Below are 22,203 nucleotides of genomic sequence, written 5' to 3' on the forward strand. Positions count from 1 at the left end.
AAATTAGGCAGATTAGTCTTTATTTTACTTCATTCTAAAAACTGATGCCATGTCTTTGGCCATAAATCGAACAATTCCAATGACTGTTTCGCAGCCTCCACAGTGTCTGTGTGGTGAGTAAAATGTTTTTCTTTGGAGAGATATGTATTAAGCGTAATAAGCAAAAAGGGACGCCTCAGAGGTGATGCAGCCATCTGACATTCACTTTATTGTTCAAACATAGTTTGGTATATCAGCTGCTTGTCTTTTAACAATTCTTTAAATTAAAGGCAAACATATACAGCTTCATCTTCAAAAACATGCAGCAGTGTAAACATGAGGTCTAGATAAAACTACAAGTCTGGGATAACAAAACTGTCATGACAAAAGAAAAGGAAGCATTTTGTCCATGTTTTTTCTTGAACCAGCAAAACTTTAACTTAGGGGTCATCATTTGTGACGATCCGCTGTCAAATAACCAAGATGTGTTAAAATACAGAAGCTAAAACCTGAAAAAATAAATATGATGGACTGACAACATATACATTATTTAAAAAATGCATTCCTATACATGATTAGAAACTTGCATTTCTTAAAAAATAGCTGAAGAGAAGAAATGATATCCAACTTTACTGAAGAGACCAAAAAACCAACCATGTGATTTTCTTGACTTAAAAACAACAACTACAACACTGCTTTGATATAACCAACAATCCGATTGCTCATAAAAGTTTACAGATTTTTTTTTGAGGTGACAAAAGGCTGCACGGGTAGTCTGGAGTTCCTAGGTTTGAACGATAGGGTCAGAGATGGAGTGCGCAACAGAGCTAAAGTACAGTTAATTGGCGATTTCCCTCCCTCAACCCCTCACAAAAGAAGTAAAGTCACTGTTGACCTTACGCTGTCAGATTCAATCCAGACGCACACCTCCCTGTCGTACGAACTCTCACTTCAACAGCAAACTTCACGCTATGCTATCTACCATCTCACTGGAATCACATTGGCATTGTACTGCATTTCAACGTCTAGTGTTGCACATTTACATGTCAGCAAAAGCACTCGTTTTCAGTGTTGTAGCCAGCACCCTAGGACACTAGGCCAAGTTAGCAAAACCTGAGTATGAAAACAACGAACAAGAAAAAATCATGTGCCTTTGTCGCCACTTAATAAGAGTCATAGAAGCCAAACCTGAACAAAAACACTGGCTGTTCACTTGGAATAAGAAAAGACAGTAGCAAAGTGTTGATATTCAACATTACAGTGATGTAAGGCTCGCTACTCTGATCCAAGCTGAATGTTTATAACTTTTGCAATCACAGACACCTTATTTTACTCCTGTCGGTGTGAAATTACTGGGTACAGCTGCTAAACATTCAGAATCATCCGCTCTTTAAACCGCACTTTATGAAATAATGGAGAGCACACACAGCATGCAAATTTAATGAAATTCAACATCAAGTTTGCTGCTTTGGTCAGTGCTTCAGGAGCTGCAACTGCAAGACATTAAAGAAACTTAAGGACAAAGCTAACGCATAGGATGGGAACAGAAATAAAGATATTGCACCATCATGCAACTTAAAATGCAATTCAAGTATTTGATGATGCCACTGAACAAGCCTTTAGCTGAAATATGTTAATGCAGATTTGATCTCAGACGCCCTTTCTGCCCTTTTTACATTAGTGGGTCAGTAAGGCACCGGTATGTACAGTCTTGTGAAAAAAAACCAAAACCAACTTTGATCTGTGCATTACCTGTACCCAACACCACCGGTTACTCACTATGCCTAAATATACAGCTTACATAAGTGCCTCACAAACGTATTAACGATAATGCTTCCTTTCAATCATCCTTATTTTTGTAACATCAATTAACATAAATATAACCTCTAAACCAACAAGTGACTCTGTACAACCTTTTTTTGAATATATGTTACTCAGTCTTCCACCAGCAAAGACAGCCATCACTTGGCAGCTTTGTTGTTGAGCTCAAAGAGACCCAGGATGTCCAGCATGGCCTGTCTGATGTTGGTCCCAAAACGATGTGAGTCCTAAAAAAACAAAAGAAGAAAGAAATGCAAGAAGATTCCAGTAAGCTTTTTCATTTAAAATGGCCATTAAAGAAGCAAAAAATGGAAAATTAGTGAACTTACAGTTTCTGAGCTTGAGTGTTTGCTGGAGATGTGGAAGTTGATGTGGTTCTCACCAAGAATGATGTAGGAGATGCCATAACCATCATCAGCCACCTTGTGGGCAAAGAAAGCGAGAGAGTAGACTCTGAGATTATCCCATACACAGTAATACATTTTTATTGCTTTAATATTTCAACTTTTTTTCTAATTTAAGGATTAAACAACCTTATGTGTTTTGTTGCAGGAAAACTAACACAAACAGCTGTTAAAGACACTGAAAGCTGATGGACAACTTACTGGACCAAAACCACCTCCAGAGGACACATATTCTGGGTGCCTGACCAGATCGAACAGCTCAACCTGCTGCAGAGGAGTCTGGCTGGTGGACAGCTTCCATGGCTCAGACAGGACCTAAATGTAAAGATTTATGAAATTCACAGATTAAGACACATTATTGTATTGGTCGTTCGCACGTAACTTTTTTCTATGTATGAAAAAAGTTTATAAGAGCAATTATGGGCATTATTCGAGTACCTGTAACACACAAAACTTGTGAAAACAAGCTCATACCTCCTTCAGGAAGGGTGAATCCTCTCCGAGGTATTTGGAAACCACATAGAGGCAGAAAAGGTGGCGATCGATGCCCTGTCCTGTCATTGCCAAACGGTACAAGCTTTGGTGTTTTTCTGCCGCCAGCTTGAGCAACCTGAGACGCTCTTCTCTCTGTAGAAAGAAATACGAAAGGAATAAAAGTGAAATATGACAAATAGTTTAATAACACAATAACAATAATAAAGTGAAAAAACAATAAGTAAAAAAAATCGGTAGCACATAAATGAAAGGAGGGGACTTACTGTCTCATCTCCGACCATGGCACAAACAAAGGCACAAGTCTCTACGGTGCAGGAGCGCACCGTTTCTGTTCGACCTTCCCTGAACATACGAGTCATGGAGGCTTCATAAGTCAGGCAAAACTTCCCTTTGTCCTGTTGAGAGAGTAGAATTACATTTAATTAAATCACGATTAAAAAGAGAAAACATTTTTTTTATGCGTTAACAGTAGAAATGATTACAAAGGCCTGCAGCTTTTAGGAGGTTTATGTATTATTAATATTAGCTATTAATTAAAATGGTGTGACCAATTAAGAAACATACCACAACTAACGTGCAACACCAACGTCCATTGGCATAATTTGACTGATAAATGAATAAAGGTATAAAGGAATACTAATTGAGTAAAATGTAATGTTTTGTGTCATATTATTAATTAAAGTGCAACATGAATAATTAAAAATAAAAGTTTTAATTCGCTATTAAATCCACTAAACACTGCTTGACTGCCTACAAATCTATGCTGGCCAGCTAGTTGTGACTGCCCTCTGCTGGAACGTAATTTAATTGCATGCGGCTGGAAAGCGCTGGCTTCTGAGAAGTTACATCTACACTTTTAAATATGAGATTGATTTTATAATATTTTCTGTAATATATAAAAAAACAACTTATTTCAGATAAGGATATAAACAGGAAAAAAAATGGTAGGATGCGGGAACTTACTCTGTAATGGGCCAGCTGCAGGGCAATCTGGATGAAGGCATCAGGACTGGTGCGGCATTTCTTAATCAGCCCCTTTCCAAAGTCAGTGAAGGGGATAATGTGACAGTCCACGTCATCTGCCAGAGCTCTGGCTACTGTCAAAGAACTCTCGATGGCCTCCTGGCACTAGAGGAATAAAGGGAACATAACTGTATGTTTTACTCAGACAAAAATATAGATTTATATATATGCATTTTATGAAGAAACGTCAAGATGACTAAATTATTAGATTAGTTTTAAAAGCTATTTAAATCCAAAAAAATAACATCCAATAAACAAACATCTATGTAGTTAATTAAATCCACTCTGGTGTACTTAGCTTATGCTTCCACAAGAGGGAATCCAAGTTCTGCTAATATAAAATTATGGTGTAAAGTAAAAGATTTTCTACCTCAGCAGGGATGGTCCACTGCAGCCTTTGAGGGCCAGGCAGGTTAGGATGAGGCTTCCCAACACAGTGACCATCCTCAGTGTATCCCAGCTTGGGATCCATGGAAAGTACATGCTGCAAGAGAGTCAACACTTTAACTCATCTCACTCAAAAGTTTCTGCTGTTTTGCTTGCAATGTCTTCTTGCAATTTTGCTTCTGTACATCACCACGTACACCGATTTTAAATTAAAAATCCTTTTTAACACTTGGATAAAAAAAACAAAAAAAAAAAAAAAAAAAAAAAACACCAGTAAATAACTGAATGAGTTACTGAGTCACTTAAGATGCTGTGTTAGGCATTTACTGCAGCAGTAACCTTCAGATGCGGCTTGCTTGCTTAAAAGCACGCTCTATTAAGTTGAGATCTACGGCCTGAGATCTAAGGTGGTTCACTTCTTGCAGGGTATATTGCCATGGTAACTTATGCTGTGAACCAGACCAGCAGGTATGAAATCACCACCTACTGAACAATTTTCTCCAGAAAATAGCGTCACCATTCCTAGAAGTCCCTTGGACAGTGCGGGGAGTGTAGGAGGGTCTAAAGTGTTTCAGTAGTGTCTAAAGTCTGTTTCCCTGATGAGCATGAGTAATAAATTCAGAAGCAGCTTTGTTGGCCACAGTTTTGCAATAGTAATTTATTTTTCTATAACATATGATCCTAAAAAGGAACATATCAAATTTGCATGTAAACTAAGCCTATGTTTGAATTTTGTTTTCATATTCAAACTTTACTGCCAAACGTCACTGCAGTCTGCAGAGACTCCGTCATCTGGAAGCACTTATTCTTTTATTCACAGCATGTTTAAGTGTGATATAGATTCTCTACTGGGGATATATATTATATACATATGCAGCTTGTGAAATCTTAATAAAACCTCTGAACAAAGCACAAACTGTGCGTCACATTGTCACAGGAATGTCCATGCATTAATCTGTTGATTTAGAAAATGTTCTTCTGCTTCATTCTAATCTGCTGCCAAGTCTCTTTTACACTACTGGAATTGCAGCTATTGTGGTAAGTTTGTAGGTGACACTCATAGGGATCATTTTCTGTAGAAGAATAATCATATGATGACTCTTAGATTGGTTAGATGCTGCCAGCAGCACCACAAGCTGATAACCAGCTTCATGTGAATGCTTATCCTGATTGCCAAGGCTTAGAGTAAGTGAATCCAGATAACAGAAAGGTATCCTGGGCATGCTGAATTTGGCAGTCAGGTAACCCTGTTCCACTGGCTGCCATACATGCCCATCATAAACTGTTTCTCTCTTTCTCCATACTTCCCATTCTTCCCATCATTCTGGTACAAGTTAAGCTCGGTTTCATCTGTCTACATTTTTTTTTTCAGAAATGTGCAGGTCCTTTAGATGTTTTATGACGTATAAGTATAACTTGACCTTATTCTTAAGTATAACAAGTGCACTTTTTGCAAATCCTCTGCATTTACCTTCATGAAGGCATCTTTAGATGGTAGATTTTAACAATAACACGCCTACCTCCTGACTTGGCTGTACTGGTTGTCTTTAGTAGTCGTCCAGGTGTTTTGGTGTTGCTGACCAGTAAATTACTCATTTACTAACACATGAATGCATCAGACTGTTGGTTTGGTTACTTCTAAAGTTTTCGCTCTGATTTTTTTGATCTGTAGTGGTGCAGAGTTAAAATGACAAAACTTGTGCCTAAATATTTACGGCTTTAACTATATAATATTTCTCGTGATATTACGAGATACCGTATTTACTTTTTTCCACAAAACCAGTGACTTACCTCCCACAGATGGCCAACAATCGGAGCATCTGCCCAGGAATGCTCTGCATTCAGTCCCATCGTACCATTCTTGTAAACTATCAAATTAAAGGACTTATCAAACCACCTGAAGGGTTACAAAATATTATTAGGTTAATTTGCAAACAGGTTAATGCCACAAACCTACTGAGAATTGGCCATAAAATCTATAAAGTTTATCTCCACCTGTCGTAGCATTTTCCATGGAGCAGGGACTTGGCATAAATGTCCAGAGACTTGACTGGGTTTTTTGCATCGTAGCGCTGCTCTGTATCATCGAGGGTGAGGAAGAAGGCTGCTTTTTCTACAGCATCCAGAGACTGCTTGTTCTTTCCACGGCTGAAGAACATCTCACGGGCCTTCGCCCACGGTGTCCTAACAAGGTAAAAACAAAAAATATGTTCAAAAAGTAAAGCATAGACATAACTGCATGAGTGTAAAATATGTTCTTTTAATCTTTCTAACAGAAAGCATATAAAAGCTGGAGCTAAGTGTCATTTTTGCTACTTTACAGTAGTTTTAAAAAGATTTCTTTACGCATGTTACATAAATACGCGTACATTTTTCTTTGTCAGTATGGGAAAACTGTGAGCCGTCAATACCACACTCTTTATTACTCCGTAAAAATGTATTTTACTAAGCTTTTAGAAAATGCTTGTGAAATCGCTTTTAATTCAATTGCTTTTTAATTACAGCTGCACTTCAAACAAAACAAGTTAGTGGTTAGTCTTGTTGCCATGCTTTAAATATGATACATGCCCAGACCCATATTATTAGCCTATTCTAACATGACTTTGATGTCTCTTTGATTTCAGGTTTATTTTCTTTATTTCGAATACCAATTTGCAATCACATTTTTAATTTCTTAAAATATATCTTTCTAAATAACGTTTAAGTTCTACCAGGAGTTTTTGAAGAATACCAAACTCACTGATTCAGCCTACGACCACTGTAAATGTCCACGCATAGCCTACATTGCTGTACTTCCTGTCATGCTAAAGATTAAAAAGTAAAATTGTGTGGCCTCATCAATCCTGGCTCCAGCTTATTCTGCAATGATACCCACCTATCCCCTGCAGTGAGTGCTGCTAGTCTCTCCTCTCCTGGCAAGGGCTCCGACTTGTCTGCCAAGATCCTCTCCATCTGCTGCTCGATCTCCTGTGGCAACAGCAGCCGGCCATCATAAAACATCCACACCTTGAAGTAACGTCCCTTATGGTACACAACTATGTGTTTGCTCTCGTTCACGTGCTGAAGGGTGTCTAGTGGAGAAAGAACAATGACAGGAAGAGAGAAAACAGGAAAACAAGAAAGACAGATGAAGCAAATCTGTGGTTGTGGGGGAGAAGGGTATATTTAAATTTGTACATGTGTTGTGTTTTTTCTTTTTAAATAAAAGAACTTGCATACCACACATCATGTGGGTGACTTGTGTGTATAATCAGAAATGCATGTTGTTTAATGCCAACATCTTTGTGAAAAATGAGAAATAATTATAAAAATATCAAATATCAAGTGGATGTTGCATTATTTTATTTCTGGTAGCAATACAGATGTTAGTAAACAGTAATTTGCCCCAGAAGTAAAAAGATGTGATATCCAGTTTTCTTTTAAAAGAAAAATATAATTCATTTACACAATTCAAAAACTAAGGCGGGTTGAAATGAGGAGTGCAGCAAGTGGGATGAAAAAGGGAAGGACTGGGAACAAGAATGTAGTTGGGAACACAATGCTTGTTTGAGCAACAATGTGAACAAATGTGGGAAGCCAGTTTCAAAGCTTTACTTGCATACTCTCATTGCTACTGTGTTATTTTACTACAAATTTGGAGCTTGAGCACTCAAACAAGCAATGTACTTGGTACTGGTAGGATAAAGGGAAACAAATACTTACACCAAGAACAAGCCAAATAATAATATTTAGCCTACTGTAGTTTCTTATAGTAAGGACCTCCATCAGTATGAGTATTCTGGGCCCAGTATACCACAGGGCTGAATTGGAAAGCTGTTCTAATCACTGCAGCAACTCAGATCGTTCTGCTTACAAAGACACTGAATACAACCTTATTTTATTAAATTTATTTTTAAAAGCACACTACATTTTTCTATTTTTTAAATGCCTTCAGTCTAAAAAGGTAGCGTTAAATACCTTCTGCTGGGTCCCATGTGCCTGCTAAGCAACACAATTTATTATTATTGTACATTTATTATTGTCTTGGCCTCGAGTCTTTCAGGTTTGAGTTTTTAAACTTAACTGCTCATAATCTTGATTAGAGGATTTTTACCTCTTCTAAGAAGCTTATATTTTTTTGTAGTAGCTGCGTACACGTCATTGTGCCTGTAAACACGGCACCTCAAAAAGTTTGGAATGAATCAAAGTAAACACTTGCTGATTCTCACTGCTTTACTTTACTATGAACTTCTTAAATTACGTTTAAAAAGAATAATTTTATGTATTACAGAAATTCAATCTACAAGGCCAGAACAATGTAATCTGATCCATTTTTTATAAAGTTTCCAATTAAGCCATTTTAAAAACAGGTAAAGTCATGTACTTTAAAACAAATAAATACATCCCAACGTTTTTGACAGCATTGTTTTAGTTAATTGCAGTTTGCAGGAATTTTTATTAATGTACAGCTCTCTTTGGGTCCCGACACAGCAAAAAAAACAGTTATTTTCATGTTTATTTTCTAACTGCACTGTCATGAATTTTAACATTTAACATGCGAACTAAGAGTAGACTCTGAGATGCAGCTCTTGTGTTTTTTGCACTTTCTATGACCATTGCACGGTCTTATCTTGGGGTTAATTTGCTGAGACATCCCTTCTTGGGAAGACTGTGAGACTGTGTTAACACACAGCAGAATATTCCAGACCAGCAAGCAGAAAGAAAACAACAAGTTCTACTTTTATAGAGGTGATCACACTTGTTAATGATAAATTAATCACATTTGATTAACTGCACCTGTCTACTACTAACTCCTTTAATTCCTATGGCAGCAGTAACAGTGTACTTAATGTTTTCCAGGACTGTGAAAACATTATTCTTATAATTCTTTCGTAAACTGTGTATTATAGTAAATACATATTCTGCATATTTTATTTGCATGAAAAATATACTTCTTTTATTTATTTATCTAAGACTGTTTGTCTTCTAAAACTTATGAACTATATTTCAGTGACATGCAAATTAGTCCTTGAATGTGCACACAGCAGCACACATGCATTATCAATTCATAGAGGTCAGACTTCCAACTCAAACTGATGGACAAATGTCCTGAGGAAAAGTACAGTTGGAGTAGAGGAGGCGCCAGCTAAAGACTCTACCTGTTTCTACACCTGGGACACGAGTCGTGTTGAACATACGCTCGTATTGGGCTGAGCACATGGGAATAGTGTGTAGGAGCATGAGCTGAAAAGCAAAAGGGGAGAGTCAAACACAAAGAGATGACAAACTAATTTACTAAAATCCCAGAGAGAGCCGCAGCAGACACACACCTACATGACCAGGAGACTAGATGAAGTGCAGTGGGAGTGATGAGGATTGGTTTGATAAGCAAGGCTTCCAGGGAAAGAGACATGAGCGGAGTCCAGAAACCAGTGGCTTACTATCTCAAATACACCAGCAAAGCCCTGATGCAACAGTATTTTTTAAGAGAAATTTGAAAGCTTTTAGAATATTGTGACATAATGTATCACCTAAACAAATTTGAACATTCCTATGTATTAAAGCCAATAACAGCACAGGGCTGTGCTGATGAGAACGAGTATAGTAATAGTAAAGGCCGTTGCAACGAACATGACCAGGGTCACAGGGTAGAGGGGGGAGAGGGCACGATGGAGACGTGCCCTCCTCTTACCTGTCTCCACACCGGGGATGCGGGAGGTGTTAAACATTCTCTCCCACTGAGCTGAACACAGAGGAACCTTGTTCGCCAGCAAGTATATCTAACGCAGCGTCCGGCACAAAACAGTAAAACAGAGACAATCGAGTGTGAGTCTGTAACAGAGCTAGCTCATGCAATGGTCTTTGCATAAATGCATACAGTTGGATTTGGCGAAAGGTAAGTGGGCATTTTCACAACATATTTTGCTATTGTGCAAGTGTAAGAATTTGCACTTAGGCATCATGCAGCTTGGTGAAGGCAAGGGGCTGACGAAGATGCAGGAAATAAATGGCACTGGGGTGGGTTAGTTTCTTTACTAAGCTTTTAGAAAATGCCTGTGATATTGCATTGTTGGTAATTACAACTGCACTTCAAACAAGCAAGCAGAAAGCACAGTGCATGGTTAGTTACGGTAAGCTGAGGGTGACAGAGTATAAATATAATAATTCGTGAGATTGTGGATAACAAACTTACATCAAAGCACACAAGAAATGGTCGTTAAAAGATAAGCAGCTTTTCATTGTAAACTTAAAAGAAAAACACACTGAGATAATACCTATTAATCAGTAAAGTATGAGTTAAATATTTACATGGAGCCAGTGTGAATGAGTAGGAAATTTATATTACAACTATGTACGTTTCACATAGTTCAACAAATCATTAAATGAGTCAAACAGAGGAGCTCTGTACTCACAGGTTTGATCTGAGCTCTGTCCAGTTTTCTCCTGTACAGCATGATAGAATGAATGGCGTTACCTGCCCTGGCAGCCTGGACGGAGGTGGGGAACACGTACAGGAAATCCTGGAGAAACAGAGATGATCAATTATAAGTTCTCACATCTTCCTACAGCTTGTGAGGCAACAGAAACATAATAACTACCACTTAAGCTGCACATTTAACCTGTGCATTAAAAAAGTCAGATTGTTGCTTTGTTTTAACTGAATCTTTGTTCATCGTTGGTAAACACAAATGTGTGACCAGTTTTGAAGGTGAACTCAATGTGGAGTGAGGTGTGTACCGTAGTGCAGTGAATCCTGTGCTAAATTCTTGGCATTGTTATTGTTGTAGTTCCACCGATAGATCACATTAAGCAAGTTGCCAACGTCTTATCTAAACCTGTGCACTTGTACTTTTGATAGCTGATTAATTTATTGAGTAATATATTGTTCTAAATATTACAACAATACCATAAACATTTGCAGCTCTGTTTTGTTTTAACCTGTTGTAGCACCATTAGTCTTTCAAATATGTAAACCTAAAGACTGAGATGGCTCATCTGGGAACAGGGACAGTATAGAAACTCCTTCCTTCTTGCTCTCTTACTCACAAGAGAATAATCTACACATCTGACAATTTTTTTCACTAGATGCCTTTCGTTTCCAACACTTTCAGCAATTTGCGCTTCGACTTGTCTCAAACCACAGACTTTTCAAGATGTTAGCCGAATGTGTTATCCACTAAATTATACATCTGACAGCACGTGTGGTTTTAATTTTTGGACACACTGGAGTCGTGACTTAATTAAGAGGATGAGTTGTTTACTATGTCAGATGACGAGAAAATGTGTCTTTTATGTCAATTTACACTTTGCCTATTCATACGGGTGTGATCTAGATTGTACAACTCAGTCTGCAAATTGGTCTTTGAACTTGAAGTCTGCAGCTAGTTTAAATCAAACCTTACAACAGGTAAAAGCTAGAATTGATACAAATGTAATCTGGCCATTGATTCATTGTAGTTATTTTGGTCAAAGACAATTTGCATAGAGTATAAAGAGGGTTTGTAAGCAAGAGCATGGATCCATTTTTGTTCCGGTTTTAGTGACAAATTTACGACAACTGCACACAACTGACACATTTGCAGTGTCCTGACTTTCTCAATGATCCAGGTAAAAAAAGGGAGGTTTAGATTTATGCAGACACTGCGGCCAGTCAACCCATCCACAAAGTACAGATGCTGTAATTAGGTGATTGGCTGCCAGGATTCTGAAGACTTGACGTCTTTAACTCCAAGACTACAAGACTTCAGCTATAACTTGCCCTGAGAAATTATAATAAAGTATATTATTACTCATGGACACACGAGGGTTAATGTTGCAGAATATCATTAGGGTACATAGTGTTTAATAACTTGAAATTTTTCTAAGTTACAAATTAGATTATGTGTGTAGCACAGAAATACTCTCATTCAAAAGCCAAATATGAAAATCAAAGTTAAAGGAAGACAGTTGAGTTAAATTTTAGACAGTTCACACGTAGAAACAAACTGAAAGTGTTTGTTCCATTCATTCAAAATCATAAACTCAGAGGTCATAGTTTTTTGTTATTTGTGCTGTTCTTATCCAGTATATATATATAGTAGCAATAAATAAATTAGTCTCAAGTTTCGTTTTGCAGATAGTGCCGTGAAGCTGCGCGAGTGTTTGTGTTACTTTTTTTTTTCTTTTACAACATTGTGTAACAAGTATGTCACAAGATAACTGCTGATTACTCTGCAAAACTTAAAGATCACACACAAAGAGTTAATAATTAAAAGGCTAAAAGGGTTTGTATGCAATTCACAACCATCCACACTTTTGGGGGTCAAAGTGGTGATAAACGGGTCACGTTAAAATGAAAACTGCTCAAATTGGAGCTTTTGGAATTTAGCCAGGTGTCAGGGAAAAAAAAAAACCCACACACAACATGCCTTCAAACACTCAGACCATCATGAGGAGACTACCTCACTATTACCTAACAGACACAGGAGTTGCCTTACCATGGCATAATAGTTACTGTTCACCATGATAGGTCCACGGCCTCTCAGGTAAATATACTCTTCCCACCAGTCACTGACCTGTGACAGGCAGAGAGAAGGGGGGAACAAACAGAAGTTTTCAATGCATTGCTTTTCAGGGTAAGACTGACCTAAGAATCATGACAGTGTGAAAAGTCAGAGAAGAGGAACTCACATAGTTGGACGCCCACCAGGACTTGAGTTTAAGGTACCACTGCAGCCTGGGACCCAGATTCTTCTCAAAGTCTTGAGTCAGGCCTTTCATTCGTTCAAACTGCTGATCATCCATCAGTGGGCGCACTGACTCCAAGTACTGAAAACACCAGAAAAATCAAGGTAAGAAAGAGTGAAGCAAAGAGCATCTGACTTAACAAAGAGCACAAAGGGCAGGAAAAAATATGCAGCACACAGTGTCTTCTCAGACAGACAATCACAGGCAAGAAGGTCAATTTTCAGTCACTGCCTTGTACCACAGAGTCAAAGCTTGAGGGAATGTCTAAATGAATTTAAATCAGTACCTTTAAGGCTTTTTTGTTTACATGCAGTTCCAGTGTATTGCATGTTTTTTGGGTTGTTTTTTTTTTTTTTTTATCTTAACTGGTTTCCTCAATGAAAACCTAGAAGTTTTTTGCTCTTCAAAATGCAACTTTGGTGCCAGTCCGAAGCCTAGCACCTTTATCAGCATGATCATCAATGTAGATAAAAACACCAGATAAGAAATTACCCTTTTGCAGGTGTCCTTGATAGAAGGAACAGGTAGTCGTGGCAGAGAGTTCTGGAAACTGTACAGCATTGGTTTCCGGCCAGAGAACACCTTCACTAGAACCTGGACAAGCAGAGAGATAAGGCAGTTTGAAGTGATGTTTTGTTTCACCTGGAAACCAGCAAGGTACGAGGCAAAGTCCAAAGACATAACCAGCAGAAAATAACAAGAGGACACAAGTAGCACTTTGAGTATGGCATCCACAAGATTTGCATTGTATCTCTGCCTGGACCTAACTGACATAGCAAGTGACTAATTTTTGAACCTTAATAACATTATAATTTAGCAATAATTACCTGCTGTTTAGAACTCATCTTATAAGTAAAACAAGCACACATGATTATAATAATGGTTAAAATATAGTATAAAACCTCAGCCCTGTTTAATGTAGAACATTTTATTCAGCATATGACCAGTGAAGACACTCACAAGTGCTTAATAACACTGTTGCAAAAACAGCATTGTTTATTCAAGGCAATAAGGTCCATCTCTATGACATTCTACCAATTAGCTCCTCTTCAGTGACTGGAACAATGGAGCACATTATCTCACCATCCAAATGCGACTCGACCAGGACAAGGAGCCATGACGTTCTTGCATCCACCCATGCCATGACAGCAAGGACTTGAGGACAGTCCTCATAATCATTATTATGGTAACCCACAGGCTTGTGCCCACTAGAATTCCTCCGACTATCCTCTGGCTGTCTGTGGACATATATCGGCTGTGGACAGAGAACGAAACAGGAGGGAGGACAATATAATGTTAAACATTTAACTGCAGAGTGGACACAAATTATGGTTTTGCTTAATAGGGCTTTACAAAACTTTTGCAAGTTGGTAATCTGACTGAAGAATAAGTAAAGTGCTATGATGTTCAAAGTCATTACATAAACAAATTATTATCAACCTTGGCCAAATGAGCAAAGACTGCACTACACTACAACAGCATAGTGAAAACATGGGGCAATTACTGTCACACAGCTACTTCCTGACTTGGAAAAGTCCAAAGTCAGCAAAGACAGACTGACTCATGACTGATAAACGATGTATGTTATTTACTCTGATAGGAGGACTAAAACATTTTGATGAATTTACTGTCAGCAGTAAAGTCCTAAACCGCTGTTATGTAGTGTAGCCAAGGTTAATGAGGACAGATCTGATCATGCAGTAGATTTTTCTGTATTTGTGACTTAAAGGTTTCAAACATTTTAACACCAACAGGTTGTACTTGTTACTGAAACAAAAAAGAAGGTTCCAGTACTCTTAATATTTCAGACATTCTTCAATAAGCTAAAAAAAAAAAAACACCATCAAAAAACAGCCGACTTGACTTGAGAGCACTGTGGATAAGAAAAACATTGAAGGCTTTGCGTGTTCAAGACATGTTTGCACAGTATTACTAAACATGATCAACATTGTTGGCAAATAATAAAATCAGTTGTGGCAGGTAGCTGGAAGAAAATGAGTAGCAAACAGACTAGTTTACAGACTCATGTAACACACAGACCTGTATGAAGCATGCACATTATTGCAAATGTTGTAACATCTTTAAGTATGAGTCAAACACACTCCATTGCCAACGCATTTGGCAAAATACCTGCTTTCAGCCAAACAACACCTGGCTAATGGCTAATAGAAACAATCTCCTTTAGAAAACACTAATAAAAGTTATTATTTTTTTAATAGGAAAAAAATGTCATACCAGGACATCACCTCGTGGGATCAGCTTACCTGATGGGCATATGCTGACCCAGCTTGGTAAACAGCCCCAAAGATGGATCCAGCTGTTTAAATTTATTGTAAGCCATGTAGGACCCAACCACTATGGAGAACCCAGCTGGGCTGCCCGGGTACACACCAGTCATTATCCCATTCTGTGGAAATGTAAGTCAAATTGGGGATTAAAGAGGTCATATAGGGCCAAGGAGATAAAATTAAATTACTTCATAACATGTTATCATGAGTCATGAGGATACATGTGACAAATCATTAATTACAGACATGAAACAAAAGAGGAATGTGTGAAAATGCTAGCAGGTCTTTGGGTTTGAGTCATTCACTATGGCGGTGTGTAAACAGATAACTAGGCCAAAGGCTAGGACACAAAGAACGGGCAGGAAGGTTAGTGTCACAGCTGACTGTTTGTGTGAGAGTCTATGACCTTCTAGTGCGAGCAACCTAATAAACAACAAAGAATTACTTGGGATCTTGTAATGTTAAATAGAAAAGAGCTGTAATGTTGTGTGCATAGCCATTACTATACATAAAACCTCTGAACTTTGCTCTTTGGTTATTTTAATGCCTCCCACCTTGAAGCGAACAAATCTTTTCTTCCAGGAGTGGATGCCAGAGAGGTAGACTTGGCGAAGAGCCTCATGAGACAGGTGTAGATCAATGCCTTCAGGGGTGACTGTGAACTGAAAGGCCACCGCCTGGTGCGCTTCTGCCATGGTGGCTACTGATGTACAGGGTCACTGAGGACAGTAAGAGCAAACAGTAATATTAGCAAAGTGGGAGTTTAAATAAAGTTTATGCCAAAGATTTAAGGACCATGTCAATCAACAACTGATCTAAATCTTCATTCTTGTTCCTACAAACTCTTCTTCACACAGCTAAACACAGATATTAACTTCAAGAGTGGTTACACACTACAAGGTTCAACACAGCATGTTGATCTCTAGATAAGGCTGTGAATGATTGGTGTAAGCCAAATATCACAACTATCCCTCAGCTGTCTTGAAAGCATTTGTCCAACACTGCCGATTATCTACCATTTTTAGATGTAATCTGTTTATCTGCAGGGAATCAGCCACAGGGTTAAAAGGGTTGCTGCTGGACTTTTAAAACAGTTGAATGCAGTTTCACTGACACCTGCACAGTCACTCACACAATCTAGGTTTAAAGGCAAAACTAGTGCTACTTTTAAATGTGGAGCAGTTGTGCACAAGCACAAAGCAATCCATCTGTCATGTGAGGAAGCACCGACACAAATATTTTTAAAAACCCACTTCAAAAATAGAAATTGTGACTAAAGCACAAATCATTTTTAATTATTATTATTACTTTTTTGCATTAGAAAGAATTCACAATGGGCACTGCTCTCAGCTTGGTAAGGATCATAAAAAACTGTGTATCCCTTTTAGCAACTATTGTGATTGGATTAGCGTCCTTCACAAAATGAAAGTCATGTGTATGTTTTTAACTAAACAGGCTCCTGCAAACTGAGACCAGAGGCCACACACAGGTGGGTGACCCCTTACAAATGTCTGAACTAGGGCTGGGCTATATCATACCGTTCACGGTAATACCGGTGTAATTTTGGGCAACAATAGGAAAATGAAATATCGCGATAGAATAGGGGTAAAACGCGCATGCGCAGTGCCTATGTTTACATACGCACATGGCGGCGACGCAGAATTAGAAGAGCGAAGCGGATCGTTGAATGAAACGGATGAACCAGAATTGGTTTGTAAAAATGCTGCAACTTCAGTGGTGTGGAACTGGTTTAGCTTTCGTCCGTCAGATACACAACAAAGCACTATTTTTGGTAGAGCATGCTAGCGGGCCATCGTTATTACAGTGTTGTTTGGAAAATACAGCACACTTAAAATCAATCCTTTGATTTTTCTGAAAATCGACAGTGCCCCTTATAATCCCGTGTGCCTTATGTATGAATTCTGGTTGTGTTTACTGACCTCGAAACGATTTTATGTCGTACACGGTGCTCGAAAATCTGTCAAATGTTTTAGTGCGACTTTGCTAAGCTACGAAGCCGCACGGCTTGATGGATTGTCGGAGCATTACGGCTATATCGTAGGCAGGCGCCTCGCGGAGTGATACATACTTTGCTTCAACATAATATTACCGTATTGTGTGTGTATAACCTCTTTTTAAGTTTTGTGGATATTGTACATGGTTATGCTGAGGATATGTCGGCCAATTTCCACTGGAAATGCCTTTTGGTTAAACTGTCAGCAAGGAATTTGCATTTCCACTGTTACATTTTTATATAACTTTAATGCACATAAAAACAGCTGCTTGTTTAAGTGAAAATACATTGATGGGGTTTTTTGCACTAATAAAGTTGTGGAGTTGTAAAGTATTTTGTCTAGTGTCAATTATATCGTCAGTTATATCGTTATCGCAAATTTTCAAATGTATATCGTGATAAATATTTTTGGTCATATCGCCCTGCTCTAGTCTGAACTGGTTATACTGGTAGTTCAACATAACTGATGTTTGGCATGAGGCCTGTCTTGTTTTAAAACCGTCAACCCTAGTCAAGATATGGCTGCATAAATAAATAAAGTAAATCTTTTCAGTTACCATAATTATCTGCCCCACCCATTAGTTTTGGAAAAATTTGAAACTAACTTGTCTCAGTAAAAGGCAACACTGGGAAGTAACCTTGATCAAAGCAATGTCTGGTCTATTGTATTTGAACAAGTGGGTCTTCCAGCTTTCCTACTATCAAAGACTCAATTGTAGTTTGTATATTTATGAGGCAACCAAGAAAACAATTAATAAGATGCTTTTTTATGAACAAATGAGAACCAGTAGCTAGCGCCCTGGATATATTTTTATCTAGATTTAATTGTTTCTTGCTACAAACAGAAAGCAACTGAATTAAAAATGCTTTATTGGCTTAGAAGAAACATGAATGAACTTGACAAGCTGTGCACAAATTCTGTTATATTTTAAACATACTTTATAAGACTTCCTCAAATAATTCTTCTAATACACAGATCATCTGCTTTGTCATAAATTTACCATGGAATAAACCTTAAAATGACTAGCATGATTCAGGTTTTACAGATTCAGAACAAAATTAATGAAGCCCTTATTTCCAAAGAGATGTCTCTCTGCAAAGACCATCTTCTTTTAAAGGATTTCTATCTTTTTCCCTTTTTTTTGTTACAGGGTCCACTTTTATTTCATTCAATGAGAGCACTCTGAAAGCAGTACACGTCGCTTCTTCCACTCCTCTGAAGGAACAGCATCCACAGAGCAGCGTTTCAGCAGCCAGTCCCCTCCCCCCAGCTACTTTCTAACATCACATGATCCACCCTGTGCTGCAGAAACTAGGGGAAAGGTCGCAGCACAGCGCCGCTTATATGCCGCGTAAAACTGGCAACACAGTACTCACGAATCGTCCTGTGCCACCCAGTCAAATGTGGTAACAAAGGAGCCACTGAAAACATAGCCTTTGCTGTGGATGTCGTATAACCGGCGATAAACATTTAGGTCTTTGCAACCATTGCAACTAGCCCTTGTCTTTATGCAGTTACTGTACTACTGTCTACATTATCATTATGGCTGCAAACACCACACTCACCCCATAAAACCAACCGTCATTACCGAACACTTACAGGCTCATAAGCTAGGCCCACATATGCCGGTTACATTTGTAAAATTATATCAACTATCCTCCCACGTGGTCTAAGTGAAATTAGGTCACCAGTGTGTAACCTGGACATAAACACACAACGTGTTATTTATTTATAATAACAAATAATTAACCCTCTCTGTCCTATAAATTGTGTTTTGTTGTAGTTTATGAATGTAAACACGCTCCTACAACAAGGACACCACAAGCCAGCTTTTGCTGACCTTCACAGGTAGGTGACATTTATACCCACACCCTTCACTACATGTGTCCTCTGGTGCAATCAAATAATTTGCTCTCTAAGGTTCACGTCCGCGTTACTTTACATTACAGTTACATGCGTTTTATAATGCGATGGCCACTAAAAGGCCTTTATTTGGACTTTTGCCGACATAAATGTTGGGAACAAGAACATAGGAATCACCAGGGGAGTCTAACATGAGAAGCAATACCAAAAACAAAGAAAGAAAGAAAAGTCATGACAGGTGAAATGTTTATATTCATACAGATATGCAGTAGAGGCCTCTTTGACGTGCATTCCCATGACCTGCTGTTAAAATAGCTTTGAGTGCAATGGACCGTTTCAGTGGTTTAGGCAGGATGCTTACATTGAACTTGATCTCTGGTTTCTGTAGGCCAAACTGCCACACAGAAAACCTACAGCTGTGTGAGTGGGTGAGGAAAATGGCCTGAACGCCATGCAAACACCTCACAGCTCCACACACTACGCCGACAAGGTACTGCAACAAATTGACAGTCACGGATTTCACTTGTCTAGCCTGTAATATTTCCCCCCGTAGCGCACGTAGCTCTGCATTTTCCCCAACTAATTCCAAAGGAGCACAGAAGAGAGACGGAGAAAGAAAACAGTGTCATGAGAGGCCGCTACGCACTAAGAAAAAGAAAATACGCACAAAGCCTTGTTGTCAGTGAGGAAGAGCAAAACTTACAGTTGTGAGGAGGATGTGACTCTGGCTGGCTGTCGGCAGGAACTGCTAACGTTTAACACTCCTTATGAATGAGAGCGCAGACTTGTATACACGGACTGCCCATTTTGCTACGTCACACATCTCAATTTTCGGCGGCCTCCATATATAAACGTGGTTAAAACAGCGCCCCCCTGAGGACTCCCGCTCTACAGAAACTATGACAGCTGGTAACCTGTGCGAAGACATTACGCTGGAGATGGGATCAGTGACACCGTGACCATGCCATAACAGGTGAAATGTGGGCTGTTAAGGTAACAGCAGGAGGTGTGTCTTGATGCTCTGCCACCCTTCTCCTTGTTGGATCAGCCCATTTAGATTTGAAATTTTGATGTCACAGTGAAAAATAAATATCAAATATAAATATCCTTTGTTTTTCTTCTACTCAAGTCCAGGAAAATTTTAGTGCATTCTCGTATTTGCTGTGGGCAATGAGTGCAGCAAAGTTGTTGGTAGAAAGGTAAAGGTGGTGCCCTATATAATTGGCCTGCACATAGTTAAAAAGGGAAAAAATAAAGAAGAACACCAAGACTAGACTACCAAAAAGCCGCACCATGTTAAAAGAATTATAATCTGTTTTTGTCATTTTTAATTTTTAATTTGTTAGTGTGCTTAGAGTTATTTTACAGTCTAAAGAACTACTTCTGCTTTAACCTCAACTGCATCAGAGTCTGCTTACTGACCAGCTCCGAAGGAAATGAAGCAACTGCAATCTATAATGTTTCTGCCATTGTGTCACAGTTGTTGAAAAGTTTTCTGTCTGGAAGAAATTTGTGTTTTTACTGCTGCCAAACATTGCCATCTCTGACACTTTGTCCAGAGCTCACTATTGCTGAAGTTCTGCTCTGATGTTCCATCAACAAAGGCTTTGTTTTGGTATGCTTCTAATACACGTCAACTGATGTAATCTTGGACTTAACCAGCTGCAAAAGTTATTATAAACCTTTTTTGGGATTTTCTTGGAAACTTCTTTTTACATTTTGCATTTGGGCATTCTGGAATTATTAATTTGTTCTTTCAGATAGCTTAGAAATAAACATTTAAGCATTAAATATAAAAATTCCTCCCTTGAATCATAGATATCCACAACATTTTTGAGAGGCCATATTGTGAGGCATTGTTTGACCACAGATCTAAATAATTAAATTTCCACCTATTACTTTTCTTATTTATCCTTAACCTCCTAAGACCCAAACTCTTCCACAGCATGCATTTTTAATTTTTAATTTAATTTTGGGGCCCGATGAATGTAAAAAACAAAGAATTACCAGATTTTTTTTTAACCTTATTTTTGTTTTTAAGAAAAATAAGAGCCACATATGAGGATATTCGTTTAAAATTTTGATAGAACAGTAGCAGTATAATGTCCTCGTAAGTGGATATCAGGCCCATGTAGAGCAAAATTGAGTATTTTAGTCTAAATAACCCAAAATGTGATGTCCACATATGTGGACGCCAGGTCCTAGGAGGTTAAAAAAATAAATCTGGAAGTACCCCTGTCGAAGTACCCTTCAGTATTGGCATTGGATCCATCAAAGTGTGAGTGTTAAATAAAATTGCTTAGTTATTGATTAAAAAAAAAAAAAAAAAAACACTGTATGAACATGAGTGTGAGACTTGAAGTAGAAACCGCTTTGTATGTTCAAATTAAATAGAAAGGCACTATACAAGTGCCAGTCCATTTACTATATACTTGAATATTGAGTTGCAAAGCACAAAGAAATAAGGAACACCACTGAGAAGATTCATGAATGAAGTCAAGAAGAGTTAGTGTGACAGAAGAGGATATGGACAGGGTGAGATGGAGACTGGTGCTGCTTTTTATCACCATAGCAACAATCCCAAAAAAGTGTATCAGCCGAAGGAGGGAAAAAAAATAAAATCCCTGATCACTGAGCATTTCTTAGAAGATCAAATGTCTGCTTGTCTAAATATGTAAAAACCCAAACCTTATTTATGGGATGCAGCTCAGCTTTCAGTATCACCTGCATAGCTACTGTTTATCCAACAGAGGGCGCAATATGACTTTTTTTGGACAGAGTTTCTCACATTAATTTTCCTAGATCTTTTTAAGTCAAGTACTCTACAAACTCTCTAAGAACACCAGTGCGTTAAGATGCATTATTGTTATAGCCTTCCTCAGCGCTTCCATCATTCGTCTCTGACAACTCAGTACGCAAGCTCAGTACGCGAGCTGGGGAGATTTCCGCTCTGAACGCGCAGGACATGAACGCAATATGAGGGAAACGACGCAACAGCTCCCTTGTTGACATTTTGTATACACTTAAAATCGACAGCCTACCGTGTATTCGCCTTTACGTTCCTCCGTGCAACTCAAACACGAAAAACACGTCCAAACTTTGGATTCACGGAGACGTAAGGATCCCACGGCTGCTCATGCGCGTGCGTCATACGCTGTCACTGGTGTGCAGCCTGTCAGACAGCTGCAGCCAACTCGCTCGCTCGCGGCATGTGGAGCAGGG

General features: G+C 38.5%; 1 protein-coding gene across 3 annotated transcripts; it reads right to left on the bottom strand.

Moving 5' to 3' along the window:
• Positions 1-180: 180 nt before the first annotated feature.
• cpt1ab (carnitine palmitoyltransferase 1Ab (liver)) lies at positions 181-22,125 on the bottom strand. 3 transcript variants are annotated; one of them, XM_084932965.1, is made up of 19 exons: positions 22,023-22,125; positions 15,658-15,822; positions 15,080-15,222; positions 13,899-14,070; positions 13,308-13,409; positions 12,759-12,896; positions 12,566-12,643; positions 10,502-10,609; positions 9,781-9,868; positions 6,985-7,180; positions 6,105-6,293; positions 5,901-6,006; positions 4,093-4,206; positions 3,663-3,827; positions 2,963-3,094; positions 2,679-2,831; positions 2,406-2,519; positions 2,130-2,222; positions 181-2,027 (listed from the first exon to the last, which is right to left on the bottom strand). In XM_084932965.1, exons 2-19 carry the CDS (start codon positions 15,796-15,798, stop codon positions 1,941-1,943), a joined length of 2,319 nt encoding a protein of 772 aa, XP_084789091.1. In that variant the 5' UTR covers positions 15,799-15,822; positions 22,023-22,125; the 3' UTR covers positions 181-1,940. The 3 variants fall into 3 exon arrangements, with proteins under 3 accessions (XP_084789091.1, XP_084789092.1, XP_084789090.1); XM_084932966.1 differs by lacking the exons at positions 9,781-9,868; positions 22,023-22,125 and adding exons at positions 9,248-9,332; positions 19,685-19,796; XM_084932964.1 differs by lacking the exon at positions 22,023-22,125 and adding an exon at positions 19,685-19,796.
• Between the last annotated feature and the right edge of the window lie 78 nt (positions 22,126-22,203).

The sequence above is a fragment of the Perissodus microlepis genome, chromosome 7 (assembly GCF_051167445.1).
Source record: "Perissodus microlepis isolate ML-2025 ecotype Zambia chromosome 7, ASM5116744v1, whole genome shotgun sequence".
Classification (NCBI taxonomy): Eukaryota; Metazoa; Chordata; class Actinopteri; order Cichliformes; family Cichlidae; genus Perissodus; species Perissodus microlepis.

Excerpts from the sequence above, each read along its gene's own strand:
- cpt1ab (XM_084932965.1), bottom strand. The coding sequence starts at position 15,798 with ATGGCAGAAGCGCACCAGGCGGTGGCCTTTCAGTTCACAGTCACCCCT. Across the intron at positions 7,181-9,780 it reads CATCCCCGGTGTGGAGACAG|ACACCCTTCAGCACGTGAAC; the intron begins GTAAGAGGAGGG and ends TTTCTCCACTAG. Across the intron at positions 4,207-5,900 it reads TTGTTGGCCATCTGTGGGAG|CATGTACTTTCCATGGATCC; the intron begins GTAAGTCACTGG and ends ACTCTCTTGCAG.